The 20,955-nt window shown below is 31.9% G+C and overlaps 1 protein-coding gene across 9 annotated transcripts in view; it reads right to left on the minus strand.

The window, feature by feature from the left end:
• LOC145293089 (stearoyl-CoA desaturase 5-like) overlaps positions 1–20,955 on the minus strand; it is a 131,776-nt gene that overhangs the window by 24,504 nt on the left and 86,317 nt on the right. For 8 of the 9 annotated variants that reach the window (XM_080139457.1, XM_080139453.1, XM_080139460.1 and 5 more), the window contains one exon: positions 4,949–5,194. In XM_080139457.1, the coding sequence (XP_079995583.1) occupies positions 4,949–5,174 (226 nt within the window). In that variant the 5' untranslated portion in view covers positions 5,175–5,194. Of the gene's footprint in view, positions 1–4,948; positions 5,195–17,564; positions 17,681–20,955 lie in introns of those variants that run through there. The other variant, XM_080139463.1, reaches the window with a different exon arrangement.

Consider the following 20,955-nt stretch of genomic DNA (forward strand, 5'->3'; position numbering starts at 1 on the left):
ACAAACGCAGCATCATTAGAAAGAGCGATCTCTCAAACAAAAGATATTGAAAAATTGGAAAAATTTGCTTATTTCGTGTAGAAATGTTTTGTTTGAAAGGTTGGGGGGTCAGATAAAAACATTGCTTTTGACATGGTTTGCAAACCACACATTCAAGGCCAGGTGACCTGATAATATAATTTTTACAAAAACCTGTCACATTAACTATCACTAAATATCAACAAGAGCAATTTTTAAAACCTATTTATTTTTAACAGAATTCTGAAATTTATATTTGATTTTATGATGTCATTAGCAAGTCATCCTGTTGTAAATATACTTACAGGATTTTGTATTTGTTATTATAAAGCCAATTCTCAATATTCTATCCAACACATAGCAATGATTTCAAGAGTTAAAAAAAAAAAAAAAAAAAAAAAAAAAAAAAAGACTTTCGTGCCATCAGCTAGAATCAAAACCAAAACATTAGCTCACTAATGGTATTTGCTACCATCTGACGTAAGGACATACCAAAACTTTAAAACGTAATCAGCTATAACAAATATTTTATGCATGCACAGAGGAGCACTAAGTTGACATACACCTGCCAAGTTCTGATTTCTTAATTTTGACTCCTTAGCAATTATTTTTAGCAGCTAAAAACCACACTGAATTTTGTTCCACAGGTCCGAATCCCTATGCATATATCAAGTTTCAAGTCTGTAGACTAAAAATTGACAGTAGTTTGGTAGAAACTGTTGGTTACATACACCTAATTGAACTAAATTCTTCTGAAACCATAACTAAGATAATTAGTTAATCTCAAAATATTACTGATAAATTCAAATCTTAATACATGATTTATTTTTCTATTTTTTCTAATATTTTTATCTCCGTCATAATCAAATTTTGGCAGACGTAACCTCCACCTTTTTTTTTCAATTAGGTAGAGAGGTCCAACAGGCATTGACATGGCATGATGTGAATCGCCATGTCACAGAACTATTTGCGAAATGTGACTTCGGGAGAACATTGACATGAGTTAGTCTATTGGAGGCGTCAGAGAGAGCAGATCAGAAAAAGTATCCGATTCTGAGAATATAGACTGCCAGAATTCTCGTGAAGTTGACGAGAAAAATAAATGGCAGCTAAAGCTGTAGCAAAATAGAGACCCTTCCCCACCACCATCCTAAGGTGGAGAAACAATGACGTGACTTCGACCATGGAAAACCATGGTGACTAAATAAAACCCATTTGTCCAGAAAAAAAAAAAAAATGAAACTTGTGTCTGTTGCTATGCATCGAGACAGCTTTTGTTTCTGATGCAATGAACAGCAGGACTTAAACCACTTGGGGACACGGCCAGGAGGTGGGTATGAGAGCAGAAGATAAAAGGTACGTTTGGTTTCATTTTTATAAACCCCTCAAAATGGTTGATGTGCTGTAATTGGGAACATTGACGTAATGTGACAATATGCACGACCTACATAATCCAGAATCATCAGTACAAATGGTTTATAAGTTTTAATAAATGCACTAAACTTAGATGATCATATCTTTGATATTTTTCTTTACCAGCGTAAAATTTGCTTTGTGTTTCCCTATTGTTTAGCTATGCATTATTAAAATTACAAACTTCAAAGTATTTATAGCTCTAGTATTGCATTATCGAGCTATCTAAATGAACTTTGTGTTCATATTTATATTTGAATACAAAATTAAAACATTTTTATTCCAAAGTATATATATATATATATATATACACATTTGTAAACAAATGAAATACATGTATATTTAAATCACATCCGCATCATTTTATTTGATATATGATGCGTCTTACACTTATTTTGTTGAATGGTATAGGTAGACTAAATTCATCAGAGACCCATATCAATTCATAATTTTTTTTTTTTGAAAAGAGTCAAAGGCGGAAGAGGAAACTGAATACTTTTAGAGTCACAGGAGTAAGTAAAAAAAACAAAAAAAAACTTACTAATTGTAGATTATATATATAGATCGTTCCAGAAACCACTAAATAAAAAAAAAACAAGATACTTTGAGGGAAAAATTGTTGTGTATACACCTTTAACTTTTTAACACACACACACACAATTTATATATATATATCCACCCACCCTCCCACAAGTGCCTTCGATAAGATTCCTGACTTCTTTCGTATGGACACTTTTATTGAGAGTACACATGAAATTCTATAATAGACGCATTCAAAGTAATCTTCTCCGACTGCAATGCACTTGTACTATTTCAACAGCTTCTGGAAGGCCCTATGAAAATCCTTGTGTGAGCATGCCAATGACCCTCGCCACATCGTCTTTCATCTCAAAACAACAGTCTCTAAGGTTTTCCTTGAGCTTAGGGAAGGACTAAAAGTTACAGGGATCAATGTCTGGACTATAGAAAAGGTAGGCAACTGTCTTGATACCTCTCTTGCTGTCATGTCTTTCTTTCCGATCTTCCAAGCACCCTTGGGACAAACTTTGCGCAAATCTTTTGCATCTTCAGTTCCTTGTGAATAATTGTGACATCAAACTGCATTTACTGTCTCTATAGACACATGACTGTCCTTATCCATGAAATTCTTTATTTGGCCAATTAATTCCTTACTCCTTACATACCTCTCCTCATCCCTCAGACTCCCTGCTTTCCTTGAATCTCATGTCACTCAAAAACTGATGCTTGATTCATGCAAGATGGTCCAAAGCAGTCTGAAGCATTCCATATGTTTCTGTGGCATTTTTTTTTTACAAGTTTTAAACAGAATTTTATTGCACATCCTTCTAATGCATAGAGCGCTGTTGCCACATCCGGGTTGGTGCATCTATTAATAGTCATCACTGCCTGTTTTATCAGTACTTTCATGGAATGTGCACTGAAAACACTTGCTTAACTAAAACCGCTAGCAATAATTTCCCACACTCTTTATCTGTGCCTAAATCTAAATGTAGACTTCATGAACAAGTCTTTCTTAGAACTGCACGCCTGTGAAACTTCAGATTGCCTGCTTTCCAGCTGACTACAATCTGATTGTCTTCAAGTCACACGTAAACAAGTTCTTGATGAACCCCCCCCCCCACTAAGTAATCCAATTTACAAAATCCCCTACTTATGTTTACTACACTATAATCACATTATCTAATGTATACCCAGTAACCCTTATCCTTGAGTGGCTTCTGGGCCTTGATAAGTGATGATTCCTGTGTAAAATATTAAAAAATGAACTCGTAGTACTCGTGCCCCCTCGACATACTGCTGATTAAGCAGCAAAATTTCACCCCTTCACTTAAGTTTCCTAAATACCTGAAAGCCTTCTACTCTAATAGTTCTTCCTCCCCCCTTCGGACTGCTACGCTTTAGAATTCCCTCCATGTTTCTGTGACAGTACTAATCTGCAGACGTTTAAATGTAATGTGAACAGACATCTCACTGTTCCACTTCCCATAGTCAGAATAAAGAGTTTAAATTAACAATTGTTTTAGTTTGTGGCATATCAACATTTTCACGATTATTTAACATCTAATTCAGTCATTTTTATGCTTCAATTCTTTATATCTTAAAATATTTATTTATGGAGTTTGGTTTGGTTGTTTTACAGCATGTCAACTTCTTTCAGTTTATTTAATGAAGAATCCAAACAAGTTTTTTGTATCCTTAAACAATCAATTTACCCTCAGTCACCGCTTTCCACCATATTTTGGAGGGTAATTATTAGTAGGGCTAGCATAACAGCAAACTCTTTTCATTGTTTTGACCCTCGAGTGTGTATCCGTTGATATCTTATATGCTTTTATATAGAGTGATGTGGTTCTTGATTGATTAACTGTGTCGGATATATACTAGAGAGTCAAAACAATAAGAATATGCTGTTGTCATAACCCTAATTATTAGTACGAGTTGGAATAGGGTATTTAGTATAAGTTGATGCAGGTTTTATATGTTGGGGCTTGGTGTAACCAACCAATTGATCAAATTAGGTCTCTCCGGCTGGCCATCCAGCCTAGATGGTTAAAGTGGAGTGTTGTAGTGTCCATACCCACTTTCCTTATCTCAGACACTGGGAATCCTGTTCATAATTAAATGTTACCAAAGACATCAAACTGTTGATCCCATTGGAGGGGAGAAAAAGAAAAGGGAGAAAAAGAAAAGGGAGAAAAAGAAAAGGGAGAAAAAGAAAAGGGAGAAAAAGAAAAGGGAGAAAAAGAAAAGGGAGAAGAAGAAAAGGGAGAAGAAGAAAAGGGAGAAGAAGAAAAGGGAGAAGAAGAAAAGGGAGAAGAAGAAAAGGGAGAAGAAGAAAAGGGAGAAGAAGAAAAGGGAGAAGAAGAAAAGGGAGAAGAAGAAAAGGGAGAAGAAGAAAAGGGAGAAGAAGAAAAGGGAGAAGAAGAAAAGGGAGAAGAAGAAAAGGGAGAAGAAGAAAAGGGAGAAGAAGAAAAGGGAGAAGAAGAAAAGGGAGAAGAAGAAAAGGGAGAAGAAGAAAAGGGAGAAGAAGAAAAGGGAGAAGAAGAAAAGGGAGAAGAAGAAAAGGGAGAAGAAGAAAAGGGAGAAGAAGAAAAGGGAGAAGAAGAAAAGGGAGAAGAAGAAAAGGGAGAAGAAGAAAAGGGAGAAGAAGAAAAGGGAGAAGAAGAAAAGGGAGAAGAAGAAAAGGGAGAAGAAGAAAAGGGAGAAGAAGAAAAGGGAGAAGAAGAAAAGGGAGAAGAAGAAAAGGGAGAAGAAGAAAAGGGAGAAGAAGAAAAGGGAGAAGAAGAAAAGGGAGAAGAAGAAAAGGGAGAAGAAGAAAGACTGGGAGGGAATTGTTTTTGTAGAACACAAAAAAAATAAAATAAATTCAGTTTGGTGCATTTTAGATCAGGGAAATCAGTATGTTCAAACAGTGATCTGGTAGATATGTCCTCATGATGATGAACGTCATTTTACAGTGTTTATCAAAGCCACCACGAAACAATTGCATACTTACCCCAAATTAACGTATATACATGGGCAACTGGTATTAATGAAAGACTATAAAAGGCGGTAAGGTGCAAAACGGTCATCAGGAACACATTTCTCCAAACAATTTTCATGGGAAGTTTCTTCTCCGTGTGAGTTTCTTCTGTTATCACTGGTTCAATATTCAGTTCCCCAGGAGGATTAAGATCATCCTCTGTCGGAGGAATTTCCGTCACAATATTTCGCGGCGACATTTTCTTACTGGAATTTCTAACTGAAAAAATAAAAAGATAAAAGTAAGCATTAAGGGGGTTTGCTTATGCCAAAAACAATGTTAAAAATGATAACGGAAAACATTCAATTCAATATTTATGTCAGCATTTTCAAAAGGCATAAAAATATGAAAACACTTGAAAATAGAGTGTCACATTTTAGAATATGAGATTATCTACAATATTTTTTTTTTAATTAAACCTTAAATTTTTTTTTCTATCTTTTTTGTTTGGGAATTGAAATTGTTAATATGTCCCATAAGTTACTTATGCTTTCACCAGTTTGGATTGGCATCCTCAATAAGTGTAAGTCGAACACCGATTAGAGAGATTGACTAACCCAGTTACAAACCCTACCTGCTACTATTTAAAACTTTCCACTATCCGTCTCTCACCAATGTTCCACTTACCCTCACTGAGGATGCCGGTCTGAACTGGTGAAAACAAATTGGGGGGGGGGGGGGATAAAAATATATATATATATATATATATATATATATATAAATAAAATCAAACAAAATTTCTTTAAATGTTGGTTTCAAACAATAAAAAGATCAATAAATTTAAAAAAAAAAAAAAAACCTCAAAATTTAGCTTTTCAACAGAAACTATGCATCACTAAAACACTCCCACATGACCTTTAAGCATTAAATGTTATTTGCTTCAAACTTTTGAAACTTACATCAAAGGGGAGGGGATACAAATTGTTGCAATGTTTTTGGTATAATTTTATTAGGTATGATCAAAGATTTAGATGATTTATAGATAGTCAACTTTTCGTGCTCACAAGAGAAGAGGACTACTGCCAACCCAGACTTTAACAATACTACCATTCTTTAGGATTCAAAACTTCTGGTGGGATTAATACTGTCAATTTTTCTTTATGGAAATTGCTCCAGAGAAAGCATGAAGCAACTTTATGTAAGAAAGAGAAAAAAAAAAAAAAAAAAATACTTAAAAAAACTCCCCAATGATGGGTATAAAGTGGAATAGATTCTGACCAAGAAAACAGCAATTCTTCCTTTGTCAGAAAGATCACTCCTAGAATGAGAGGACTAAAGGATAAAATAAGAAAAGCAAAACTTATTACAAATAGATAACCATTTCCAGAGCTATACGGACAAAGTTATGTTATTAACCTTTGACAACCAGTCAAATAGAAAAGTTTTTAGAATATGACCATTCTACAACTAGTACATAGATTTTTCTGTATTAAATACAATTTTAAATATGCACTGAATTTTATATTGAAACTTGAAGGTATATTAAAAAATTTTCAGATTTTTTTTTTTTAAAAAAGCCATAATAAAATAAAATAAAAAATAAAAAGAATATTCTTCTATTAAGTTTTTTGTTTAACTAATTGGACTTTGCTAGTTTTATTTAAAAATAAATAAAAAAATAAATAAAATAATGGTTTAAAAACATTTTTCACTCAGTAATGAGCTTTGGAAGATTGCCGGTAAAAGAAATAATTGCTAAAAAAATAAGTTTTTATTATTTATAGTCACCATTGGGTGGGGTAGTGGGGGGGGGGGTCACTCGCAACGCAAAGTCCTATTTTCTCCATATTTTGTTGCCATCCTGTTTTGAATAAGTTTCCTATTACAAAAATGGCTCTCCACACAAGACAAATTACACAAATGCTAAAGCAGAGACTAATTTAACAATCTTTCTTGGTAATTTTTCCAGTTGATTTTAATATTTATCAGAATTTATCAATTTAATAATTTTGGAAAAATAAAATAAAATAAACAAGCCAAGCATGCGGGGTCACCCTCCATAAATGAAAAATTTACTTTCACCGTCACTAATGTTTGTGCAAAATTAAAAAAAAAAAAATTAAAAAAACTCAGAGGCATGGTTGAGAAAACTGCAAACAAACGAACAGGAGTTAATTACTAGGTCTAATCACTCCTTTGTTGGGTAGGGGGGGGGCAATAAAAAAAAGCACATATCAGTCAATTCCATCCACCACTCTTCTTTTTACATAAGTGAGTCACTGCTTAAAGCTCAAAGGCCACTCTGGAATGAGGGTTAATGAGTGTAGGGTGGTCACCGAGACAACAGCTGAATAATTTCAAAAAATTAATAATTATGTACCAGAGCGATACAGAAAAAGTTATCTATTATAACAAACAAAATATAAGTTTAAGAGCAGAGTTTATTCATTTAAAATATTGAATGCAAAGTTGTATTTGTTGATTCTAATTTCAATTTCATAAATTTAAAATAATTAAAAACTTTTACATAAATTTTCACGCGCCACCTTCCTCTAATCAAATTATAAATTGTGATGGCATTTAAAGTTTACATTTATTTTTTTAAATATGATGCAAAAGATTTCAATATTGTCAATAACCAGCGAACAAGCAATGCTGATGGAATCGTCTTTAAGATTTTTTACAGAACCAGATAAGTGAAAAAAAAAATATATAGAACGCTTTTAGATGTAAATTAAAAAAGAATTTTTTCCTCCTAATTAATTTTGGATTTAAAATCCTTCAAAAATAGTTCTTAAATTTTGGTCTCATTTCCGTGAACGTAAAATGTCCATTCTCATGTTATTGAGGTTGTGCCGACTGGTAACAGCACATAAAAACTCCGGTTTTTTTGTTGTTGTTTTTTTTTAAGGCAAATGGTGGTAGAATATAAAGTTGTAAATGTGTTGATTCTTAGAAGCATCTTGAATAAAGTGAAAAATACGAACAGACAAACTGTTTTAAAAAACATGCTTTTAGATGTAAAAAAAGGACCAAAAGTCAAATTTTTTTGGACGAGAGATTTAAAATCCAAAATTAAAAAGAAAAATTTTTTTATTTGCATCTGTGTTCTATATTTTTCACTTTATTCAAGACACTATTGTCGACAGAAAAGATAAAATTTTACTATAAACACTATGTCAGAATTATGTAGGGTTCATACAGATTTTCAATGTCCATTTTCAAGGCTTTTCAAGACAGGATTCAAGGCCTTTTCCAAACATTCTAGTTTTACAATCCATAGCAATTCGAAAAAGTGGTCAAAAATCAAATATACAATAAATAAATGTTACCATAGCCAATAACAGTTACTTTGCAACCTATTTTTTTTTTAACACAGGAATCACCACTTATCAAGGTCCGTAGGCCACTGGAGGATAAGGGTTACTGGGTATACATTAGTCAATGTGATTATAGTTCAGTAAACATAAGTAGTGGAAATTTTGTAAATTGATTACTTAGAGGGACAACGACTCATGAAGAACTGGAAAAGGAAACGGAAAAAAAAGGAAACGGAAAAAAAAGGAAACGGAAAAAAAAGGAAACGGAAAAAAAAGGAAACGGAAAAAAAAGGAAACGGAAAAAAAAGGAAACGGAAAAAAAAGGAAACGGAAAAAAAAGGAAACGGAAAAAAAAGGAAACGGAAAAAAAAGGAAACGGAAAAAAAAGGAAACGGAAAAAAAAGGAAACGGAAAAAAAAGGAAACGGAAAAAAAAGGAAACGGAAAAAAAAGGAAACGGAAAAAAAAGGAAACGGAAAAAAAAGGAAACGGAAAAAAAAGGAAACGGAAAAAAAAGGAAACGGAAAAAAAAGGAAACGGAAAAAAAAAGGAAACGGAAAAAAAAAGGAAACGGAAAAAAAAAGGAAACGGAAAAAAAAAGGAAACGGAAAAAAAAAGGAAACGGAAAAAAAAAGGAAACGGAAAAAAAAAAGGAAACGGAAAAAAAAAGGAAACGGAAAAAAAAAAGGAAACGGAAAAAAAAAGGAAACGGAAAAAAAAAGGAAACGGAAAAAAAAAGGAAACGGAAAAAAAAAAGGAAACGGAAAAAAAAAGGAAACGGAAAAAAAAAGGAAACGGAAAAAAAAAGGAAACGGAAAAAAAAAGGAAACGGAAAAAAAAGGAAACGGAAAAAAAAGGAAACGGAAAAAAAAGGAAACGGAAAAAAAAGGAAACGGAAAAAAAAGGAAACGGAAAAAAAAGGAAACGGAAAAAAAAGGAAACGGAAAAAAAAGGAAACGGAAAAAAAAGGAAACGGAAAAAAAAGGAAACGGAAAAAAAAGGAAACGGAAAAAAAAGGAAACGGAAAAAAAAGGAAACGGAAAAAAAAGGAAACGGAAAAAAAGGAAACGGAAAAAAAGGAAACGGAAAAAAAGGAAACGGAAAAAAAGGAAACGGAAAAAAAGGAAAAGGAAAAAAAGGAAAAGGAAAAAAAGGAAAAGGAAAAAAAGAAAAAGGAAAAAAAGAAAAAGGAAAAAAAGAAAAAGGAAAAAAAGAAAAAGGAAAAAAAGAAAAAGGAAAAAAAGAAAAAGGAAAAAAAGAAAAAGGAAAAAAAGAAAAAGGAAAAAAAAGGAAAAAATATTACCCCCGCCCCCAGGTGTTAAACGTGTGCAGCAACAACTAACTTTCTGCCCCGCGTGCAATAATCAACGTTGTTGTTTGATGACAGTTCAGAGTTTATTGGGAAAACCAAAAGTAGACAGGGGGAAGGGGGATTCAAATAGTCATTTTTATATGAACAGTCATACATAAATAGACATTTTAAAAGTGTTCTATCTTGTATTTGAATTGAGGTGATACAGGTGGAGAGGATTAAAAAGAAAAAAATAGTAAGGAAAGAGAAAAAAATGTAAAGAAGTACATTAGAAAAATTCACACTTTTGTTTCAGTCATACATAAATTCTTCTAACCATTTCATCTATTGATTTATCCGATACGTTTTTCTTGTAAGGCTTCTTCCACTCAAAAAATGAAAATCATTTTTATTAAAGATCAGCCACTTTATTCTATTTCTATCTATTGAGCCTCCTATCTTAGCTTTTTGACCCAAGGTTTCATACAGATGTGGGAGGGCGATATAAGGTTTTAGTTTTCACATATTTTATTTCCGGTCGTAAAAGACGATGAAATCATTTTTTAATCCCATCAGTAAAGTAAAATATCTTGGGAAAACAAGCATATTTCAATTTAGCTAGTGCAAAAATAAGGTTGGTGCAAAAATGTTTTTTGACTTGGAGTTAAACGTCAAAAAAAAAAAAAAAAAAAAAAAAAAAAACATTTTTGCACCAACCTTAGATTATATATATATATATATATATATATATATATATATATACATACAAAGTAATAGTGTCTGTGGAACGGTCCCTACCAAACAGTCAATTTTTAGTCTACAAATTTGAGATTTGAGGAGATTTGGACCCGTGGTTTGGTTTTTAGCCCGTAAGAATAGCTACTAAATAGTCAAAAAAACTTGGCAGGCATAAGTCAACTAAACATGTTATTTTTATGCATGCGCAATTAACATTTATAGATCTTTAAAAAATTATATACATAAGGACATGGTACAAATAATACTGAAGAGTTTCTTTTAGTTTCAAATTCTAGCTGATGGCACTCGAGTCATTTTTACTTATTGGGAAGATTATAAGAATCAATACAAAATCTGCATAAATACTATATTTAAGCATATTTTATGATCTGGCAACGTCAAGTGACCTGCTAGTACGTACACACACAATCATTTTTATTATTTTGAAACTCATTAAATTTTATAGAAGATGTCAATCTTTTTCAGGTATTCAAATATTTTGGCTAATTGAATATTCCATTCAGTTTTGATTTTTTTTTTTTTTTTTTTTTTTTACTGGTTGGTTGGTTCGAAGTCTAAGCAATTTGTTAGGAAGTAATTTACTTTTTTTTTTAATTTTCTTCCTTTGAAGATTGTAATGTTGGGTATGGGGCAGTCAAACCAGCTGCCAACATTGCCCTGCTTTTTATTGAAAAAAGCAGCCTAGAGCTCTTTAGTATCCTCGTTGTTCCCTTAAGTGCAATTGTCTGGATCTCTTTTGCACTTGGTTCACCAGGAATATTAGTTAGGTAGGAGTTCACCGTGAAAGACTCCTGACATGTTACACAAAATGAGGCTTCTTCAAGGAGGTAGTGAAGGTGTGATTTTTGTGTGCCCTATTTCAAGACTTTAGAATATTACCTTTCTGTTGATTTTCGAGTCATTTTTCTGCTCTTATTTTTGACATGAGTTTATAGTTTATTACTGAGGAAATTGTTCCAGCAACTTTTCCATTTATTCTGCATGTCGATGCCTCTTTTTAAGCGTGTAGGATTCTGAAATTTGGGCCAATGGGATTGTTGCAGTCAAAATTCATAATGAACGCTAAAATATGAAGAGGCATCTTTACAATACTTCAAAAATTGTAATAGATTCAAACAGAAATAGTTCATTTTTTTTTTTTTTCATAAATATTCTGATTTAATTCGCTCAAATTGATATGGAAATCTCTTACCGATGTGAAAAATTTAAACATACTATTGTTTTATTTTAGTAAATATAAAAAATAAAGTGGTTTGGTGCAACTAAAAATCTTTAATCTTTATTCTAAATTTTTGGTTTTGTTTAATGGCATATTAATCATTTTGTTGGGTATTTTTTTTTCATACCAAATCCAATAATTTTAGAAAAGAGTTTTAGTGCTGTAAGTTCTCTACATCTTCAAATATTTATTCATTTTTTTTTTCTTAGAAAAAATTATTTTTGATTATGCAGATCATGATAAAGTTTAGCAACAGGAAAGTTTAAAAAAAAAATGTGGTGCAGTTTTGGTCAAAAAGCCAGTATCTTCAGACAGCCTAATCAGGTAGGCACCAGATGCCCTATCACTCCAGGCTAAAGTGGACCTGAGAGCAATGATAACTAAGGAGCATATTCCCCACAGTCCCTAAATGAGATCTCACCACTGGATGTTTTAAGGTCATAACAGACCTTATTCTAAATTGTGATTCGTCAAGAGAGTGAGAAAAGTTATAAAAAAATTGCTTATTAAAAAAGGATTCCCTAAAGGGGTCAATCTTAAAATCAAAACCCCTTCTTTCCAAATTAAGGAAACTCAGAAAATAATGTACCCTAAGAAATGAGGAGGTAATACCAAATATTCTCATTCATTTATCTGACTGGGAGCAAGAAGGCTTTTTTTTTTTTTTTTTTTTTTTTTTTTTTACAGGGCCTGAAGGCAACTCGAGGTTAAGGGTTAATGAATGTAAGATGGTCACTGAGGCAACAGCATTGAGATCATTGATAGTGTAAATTGGGGTAGAAGTTGATTTAAGGGATGGCTCAACAAAAATTTGTTTACATTGGACTTGAAACCCATGTTGTCAGTATAGAGTTGGGCCCTTACAATCATCAATAACAACAGGAAGGTGATGGTGGCTAAGTCATTAACGAGGTGGACTAGCAACCTGATTGTGCCAAGTTTGAGTCTAGTTTGTTTCATAGAAACACTTTCCCTTGAAAATGTTCGCAACTTCCACATGGTCCTTCGTATAAGTATCTAACGTCTTTCTAGAAACAAAGAATTCTAACTAGAAAGATATTGGGGAAACCAATGCCAATAATCATGCAATTCATTAAAAATGCACAACAATTCAGTATATCAAAAGATTTTTTTTTTTCACAAAAGTCTGAAAGCCACTCGAGGATAAGGGTTAAATGAGTGTAATATGGTCACTAAGACCATAATGATCGTTAGTGGTGCAAATTGGATAAAATTTGATTTAAGGGATGGCTCAGCAAGAACTTCATTACATTAGACTTTAAAACAAACATGTAGTCAGCTGGAAAGCAAGCCCACAAAGAGTTCCATAGGCGGCCAGTTCTAGGAAAAAACTTCATAGAATTTTAGATTTTGGCACAGAGAGTGGGAGGAAATTGTTGACAGTGGTTGTAGCTAGACAATATAAACTACAGAAAATTTTATGGATTTGAAACAAAGGAAATAATTTTGAGTTTAATTTAAAAAAAAAAAAAATAATAAAATAAAATAAAATAAAAATTTTGAAAATGAGAATTATGTAGTTGCAGACTATGTAACCCTTCTGTCTACTTTGTCCATGAGGCAAGTCGGTGAGTAATATTTGTGGCAGTGATGAGGGGAAAAATACTTTTCTTGGACAATGATTAATCATGAGAATTTGAAACTTGGGAAATATTTTGGACGATGATACCTTCTGACCTTTGGTTAAAGTTTTTTTTTTTATGTTGAGATAACCATTCAGAAATTATAAACAAATCATTTTCATTTAAATAGGTTTCTAGCATTCATTACTAATATTTAGTAAATAAATATGTAGTTCATTTTATTTTGTTGTTTATTTTTGATAAACTTTTACGATCTCACCTAATTTTTAGAGTGGGGTTCATAAAAATCCTGAAATATTTTTGGTCAAGTGTGATAGAGTACCAACTAAAGACTTGCCTTTAAAAAAGGCAATTTTTTTTTTTTTTTAGGAGTATTCGGGTCTATTTTGAACAAATATCACATTTAAAATTGTCACCGACGAGTAGTTTTTAAGATATTTATTATCTAATCTTTTCTCTAATGATTTTCAGTGTTCACCATGTTTGTTCGTGCAAGCCCTCATTCAATTTTTGTAACCGTTTTAATCGTTTGCGTTTTTTAATGCTATTTCAGTACGGTCTGTAATCCACAGAATCCCCCACCCCCTCTAAAAATTTTCTTTTGAAAAATAAAGTGCGTGTGTGGAGGGGGGGGGCTTTTATTTTAAAAAGAACACAAATATAATGGATAAATTATTTAGTTCTCTGCCATTGAAAAACTGACACCAGGGTCAGAAAGTGGGATTGAGAAGTCAGTACCCCCTAGAAGAGACTTACTGACTTGGAAAAAAAAAAAAAAAAAAAAAGTTTATCTCAAAACCGGAACTCTACAAACTGCATGACTTTACCACTAACTGCTCAGAAAGTGGGTGCTCATTTTATGTTAAATTTATATAGAAAAGTGACCCCCCCCCGACACACACACACACACACTCTAAAAATGTTCAATTTTTTTTATTCCTTCTTTCACTTAAAATGTAATATTAATTTGATTTTTTAACTCCCTATGGACTCCGAAACAAGTGGACTGATTTTATTTTTTTTTAATTTTATACAAATGTACATTGTGTCTAAGTGTTCATAGACAGGTTTTTGTATTGGAATATACATTTATAGCCTGAATATTTTTAAGTCTTTGTATGTGTATATCATATTTAAGTCATGTGGTAACAAATAAGAATGGAGAGCTATATGTTTTGGTTCTGATTCTATCTGATGGCACCAAAGTTTTTTTTTTTTTTAAATTGAAATCATTACTATAGATTGGGTACAATATAATTATCAATAGAGAATATATAGAGGCTCTAATATAAAATCTGCATAAATCTATACTCCTAAAAATTGGGTTATCAACCCCTTTTTTCTATTAAAAAAAAAAAAAAATACAAATTATGTATGGATCATAGAATTGCATTAATCTTCAAAATATATAGCTAATTTGCATATTCTTTTAAACAAGTTTTAATTATTTCCCTATTAATTTTTTCGGTTTTCTTATGGGATGATCATTAGTTAACTATTACGCGTAATTATATTCATGCAGATATTGTACACAATTTATATTTGCGTAAAAAGGTTATAGTAAACAAACCTTTCTATATTTTATGTATGCATACATATATTTGGTAGGCAAAATTTTTTAAAAATATTTGTCAGTTTTTTTGGTCTACCGACATGAAACTTAACATCTAGGGTATTCGAACTCATGCAAAACTATATTTGTCGGGGGAAAATTTGTGCAAAACTAAAAATTAAATGGAATTTGTCAGGTGATGGTGGAACGATAGCATTACAAATATGCATGCATAACGTATTAGCTATTGGTTCAGGTTTCAATTTTCAGCCTTGAAGCAAACATGTCTATAGCTCAGGCATTAACATCAAAGGAAAAAGTAAATCGTAAGCTGAACGTTTTGGTTTTTATTCTTTGTGATGTTACACAAGTTTGTTTGTTTTGTTTGGGTTTTTTTTAACTTTTAAATCGTTACTATATATTGGGTCCAGTATAATATAATAAATATGAAATCTGCATTAATCAAAATATTATATTTGCACATATTTTACAACCAAGCAATGCCGAGTGGCCTGCTAGTAAAAATATATTTAGGTGTATTTTACGACCAAAATAACTTGCTAGTGTATTAAAAACACTTTTTGAATAAAATAAAATATGTATTATATACGTTTGAAGCCAAAAAAACATTACAAAATAAAGACATTTGAAATTTATATGGAAATTCATAATTTAAAAGATTAAAAAAAAAAAGCTACTGTAAAAACAACAAACGAACTTCTTTCTGATTCTCTGCTCCAACAACATGGCAAAAAAAAAAAAAAAAAAAAAAACTGAAGCTTTGCTTTGAAATATATTTATGAATTTCAATATAAATTTCAAACAATGTTTATTTTGTAATGATGCGTTGTTTTGGCTTCAAACGTATATAATATGTCTAATTTTATTCAAACTCAACCAGTGCTTTTATGGAACAAAAATCTTTTTGAATTTATTTCAGTGTAAAGATTGCACAATGTATTAAATAAAATAAGTTATCAACAACATTGGTCTTAACATTTTCCTAGTTGAAGTACAGGTCAAACATTTAAAGACATTTCTGTAAAACTAAATCTCAAAGATTAAAAAAAAAAAAAAATTCCATGTATGCCAGTTCAAAGATTGCAATGCAATGAATATAAGCTAACAATTTGTCAGTTTGATTAATAAGTTGAAAAATGCTCTTAAAATGTTGAAAATATCAGATGTAAGCTAAAATGCCATGATAATTATACAAAACAGTAAAACCAAGGACTCAAAACATATCTTAAATTACATTTCTGAGATGAGAATTGGTTATTCATATTTGAATTCTTTAGACTGTTCTTATTTTTAGTGCAATTTTCATGTTTCAGCCAATATAACCCCCGACGCATATGCAGGTTTGAAAATTGAACACTTATCTGAGGAAGGGTAAATTCCCCCAAAATATCATACAATACAGATCTGATTATGCCGATGCAAGAACATAAATATAGAGAAATCATATGGCAGTCCCCATGAGTATGTTTAAAATGCAAAGACTGTTTGCTCATCCCTTTACATCAGCGAATAATCAACAGCATGAACGTGTATAATATCTGCCTCTAAATTAGCAACAGGGACCTACGAATGCGGAGAACAATGGGTTTTTTTCTGGTGACCACGTTTGTATGCATTCTTATCTGCATATTTAGAAAAAATGCGCAACAAACTGAAGAGAAACCCGTCACACTTTGTGAGGTGAACCTTTAAAAAGCTGTTGCAAAACTTGTGCTAACATTTATTTGCAGTAATCATTTGAAGATTTAAAAAAAAAAAAAAAAAAAATACAGTTAGTATAAAATTCATGCATTCTTCAGTGGTGATATTTTCTAATGTCCAGAAAATTATGCTTGCCACATGCAGTATAAAAGTCAACGTTATGTTTTTCTGTGATATAAGCGTTTACATTTTAAAACAAAATACATAGGAAATATATTTATAAGCCAAATTACAAAATTTTATGTACAATAAACAAATATTTATTTGTTTAACAATGCATAAATTCTATGCTAACTCAGAGCTCTACATTGTGAGTGAAACAGTCGCATTTGCGAGCGATTTTTCAAAGTGGCGACTAGAAATAATAAAATGCTTACCTTTTGATGATTATATTTCTCTCACTGACAATCTTCCAAAGCTCACTACCGAGTGAAAAATATCTTTAACTTTTTTTTTATAAAACGAACAAAGTTTAATTATTTAAACAATAAGAGTTTAATAGAACAATGTACTGTTTTTTTAACAAAAGGTTGTTTACAAAACATCTGAGGAAATCAGAATGTTTATACTTTCAAGTATCAACATAAAATTGTTGTATATTTAGATTTACACTTAAAATAAATAAATAAAATCTTTATGATGTACATACTCGCCACAGAACGAAAATGTCACATTCTAAAAATCGTGTGGGTTTGGCTAGTGAACGAAAATATTTAGTTGTCAAAGGTCAGCTAAAAGATAAATTTGTCCATAGAGCCCTGTAACTGTATTCTTCCATTTATCACCAAAGCGAGGAATTAATAAATAAATATATATATATATATATATATATATATAATTCTGATGATAGCATATATCATTGAAACGTTAATTTTAAACAAATATTTGTTTATTTTATATAATATTGCATCGTAATATGGCTTATAATCGTATTTCATAAATATTTGAAAAATCGCTTATATCACAGAAAACACAATTGACTATTTTATCAATATTTTAGTGTTTCAGAAAAGATTTCATTGATCAGAAAATAATTAAAACCAGACAAACTTTATATGCTCGCCCCTTTCCCAAGAGTGGTCACTCTTGCAAGTATAAAAACTTGTTTAAAAAAAAAAATTTTTTAATTAAAAAAAACTGTACAATTTGCTTAAAATGTGGTTTGAAGATAAATCAAGCTCACCCGTTGATTGTTTGATTCTTTACCGATATTCCCCCGAAACATTACATATCCATAGAAATCCAGGCGCTAATAAAGTTTTTGAAATCACATTCTCCCGTTAACTAAATTAATTTGTCAGCCAATATAGAAATCACATGAACTAATCGACTAATCAGAATGAGATTATACTGATCAGGTGACCTTAGTATGAGATAGGATGTTTCAGAGGCTGACATTGAAAGTGGAAGCCACAGCTTAACAGTTACTCACCGAGAAAACAGCTGTGTTCCACCCAGTCTTATAACAAAACTAAGCCGGAAATCAATCAGACTAATAACCATTCAATGGGAAAAATAAACAAATCGATGAATTAATGACATTACAAGTAAATTTGACATAGAAGAAACCAATTTTTTTTTTTTTTATTTTAAGTATGGGAAAAGCTAGATTACAGAATAGCCTAACCAATTTACTGGCAAAGGATTTGATAAACAGCAGAAATGATCTTTTTCTGTAAAACTTATCTTTCTCTCCCCAACCTCTTAGCCCAGACTAGCCCATTCCTCTAACTGGACATACACAAAGAACTCCTTTATACAATAGATACCTCTACTAAGGAGTCCACATTTTCTTTCCAAATTAGTACATAACAATGAACAGCCCCACCCCCGATTGAGGAAACCTGGCCCGGTTGACCCCCAGAGAATGAATATTTTTCTAAATTTTAGATATTATTCATCCAAGTCAATACCTATCCAAAATATACCAACTTTGTGGGATTTTGTAGATTTTTGACTTTTTAGTTGGACATACCAACATAGATACACAGAAAGTTGTGTTTTCTACAATAGATTATGCTATTACTTTATGCTCATTTCTGTACAGGAACTTGTTTTTATTTACTAATCAAATATTAATTGAAATCGTAAATGCAATAACTAATAAAAGAAAATCTTGAAAAAAAAAAAATTTTTTTTAATTAAAATGAAATTCATCAGAATGCATTTCCATTTCATAAAGTCAGCCATTCTAATGCGTGTGTGTGCGTATTCTTATGGACTCCAAAATAGCTAGACTGATTTAGAAATTTCAGACAGAAGTACTCGATGTATCTGGGAGTGTTCTCAAATAGGTTTTGTATCAGAATGCCACCAATAAGTATCAAAAATTGATTTAAAAAATCCGGTGAAAGAAGGAATGTTAGGCTGTATAAGGGTGTTAACCCTTATACAGCCTAACATAAGTGAGATTTTTAATCACTGCATAAGCAAAAGGGCCCAGCATTTAAAATCAACAGTAGGTTCTTTGATAAAATAAATTAATGTTTCTGTTAGAGCACAATTGAATTATGATAATTAGCTTTTGCATTTTAAACTTCAATTTTCAAGCTATTATATAAAAAAATAGCTAAACTCAACAGTAGATTCTCTACAGTGCAATATAGACTACAATGTATTGTGGACTAAGTCATTGTGGGAAGGCATGTGAAGCTTCCTCATGGTGTACCACAGAGAATCCCCGACTAGAGCAGGCTATCAATCAATTTGATTGAATAATGGGGGATTTCACCGATCCCAATGATAAAAGTATAAGTTTAGAATATTTGTTGATCCTCATTTAATTCTGGGCAACGTCTGGTTTTCCTGCTAGTCTTAATAGTTGGAGGAAATTTGAAAGCATTTTAATCAAAAAATTTCTTGTTTAATATTCTTGGTAAATTTTTTTTTATTTGACTGAAAAATTTGCAATTTTTTTTTTTTTTTTTTTTTTTTTTTTTTTTAAAGATTCATGCTTTTAGACAATTTGACGAAAATAGATACATGCTAAGGAGGAGACCATTTTAAATTAAGCTTTTTCATAGAATCTTACCCAATATTTTATTAAATTTTTTGTAAAACCTTCATTCTGTACCAATACCAGAACAAAAAAAACTGACCCCAAGAGAAATTAGTTTTTTTTTTTTTTGTTCTTCTGATTAGATATTTTCCAAATTTTGAGGGTGGGTAGGTGTCGGGAGGAGAGGGAATCAATTTTTTACCCATTCAGCTCAGACTTTCATTATCTCCACCTATCCCTGGTTTTCCAGCAGAGTAATAAATTCACTTCCGGTTTTTTCATTAACCAGATAGTAATAATTAGAGAAAATCATAACCTTGACATGACATGGCCAATTCTGCTGGAAGATGACGGTGGTCTAATGGTTAACGACACAAACTGACGATTCAGGTGTCTCAAGTTCAAATCCAGTTCATTCCGCAAAAACATTTCACTTAAGATGTTGGCAATCTACATATGGTCTCCTCACGTAATCCCAAATGTCTTGAGAAAGAATTCTGACTAAAAAATATTGATGTTACAATATTTTTGATTCATAATGGGGGTATGGTCCCCTCACAATTGGGAAAATCTATAAATGCTGCTGCTAGGAACTGACGAATCAAATTCATATTCTGCTACCAACCAATCAGAAATCAGAATTGCTCCATAAAAATTAAACCTTTTCTTTAGCAACCTTGCATGTGTTTTTTCGTGTCAACACAGGAAGAATCTTTTGCTCTGTGGCTACAAAATTATAAAGTCAGGAACCTGTACAAAACAACTGTCTGAGAATCAGTCATCTCCAGGACTTGTATAGAACAGCTAACCATCGGAAACTCTTCTGAAACTAAACATGGCTTCCAACTCAAGAGAGGAAATCTATGCCAACAATAGAATCTTCGGATTTATACGATGATGCTAAGGCTGTTGCAAAGTGGCTTCTATCAATTTCTGATCACTAAAAGTCACTCGTTTTTTATATTACCAGTCTCATATTCGTATCTTTACAAAGCTAGAATTTGCCTATGCATGGAATAATATTGCACTTCTGGGCTGATGTATCTACCACTAGTCTCACTTTTAAACAGAGTCCAAAAAAGAACCTCCAATGTAATACACGCTGCCCTATTAGCCAAGCTCCAACCTCTGCCCTGTATTGCATTCTTGTGCCTGTTTTACAAGTACTCTACTGGAATGTGCTCCGATGAACTCATAGTACTTGTGCTCCTTAAATGTACATCCCGATAAACAAAATCCCACCTCTTCACTGTTGAGCGTTTTTTTTTTTTTTTTTTTTTTTTTTTTTTAGATGCCAGAAAACTTTCTACTCTAACAGCTGCTTCCCTCAGACTGCTAGACTTTGGAATTCCCTCCCCGTTTCTTGCTTCCCTGACTGTACTAATCTGCAGAAATTTAAATGTCATGTAAACACACATCTCGCTCCTCAACTCCCCTGTTAGATGTAATTCAAAATATTAATCCCTTACATTAACTGGCAATATGCCTTGTTTGGAATGAAAAAAAAAAAAGTGTTTTAGCAAAAATGCAAACACCACGAGTTTAGTTCTAGGTTAGATATCCCCAGAATATCGTA

This window comes from Euprymna scolopes, chromosome 14 (assembly GCF_053919585.1).
Source record: "Euprymna scolopes isolate OS-2025 chromosome 14, ASM5391958v1, whole genome shotgun sequence".
In the NCBI taxonomy this organism is placed as follows: Eukaryota; Metazoa; Mollusca; class Cephalopoda; order Sepiida; family Sepiolidae; genus Euprymna; species Euprymna scolopes.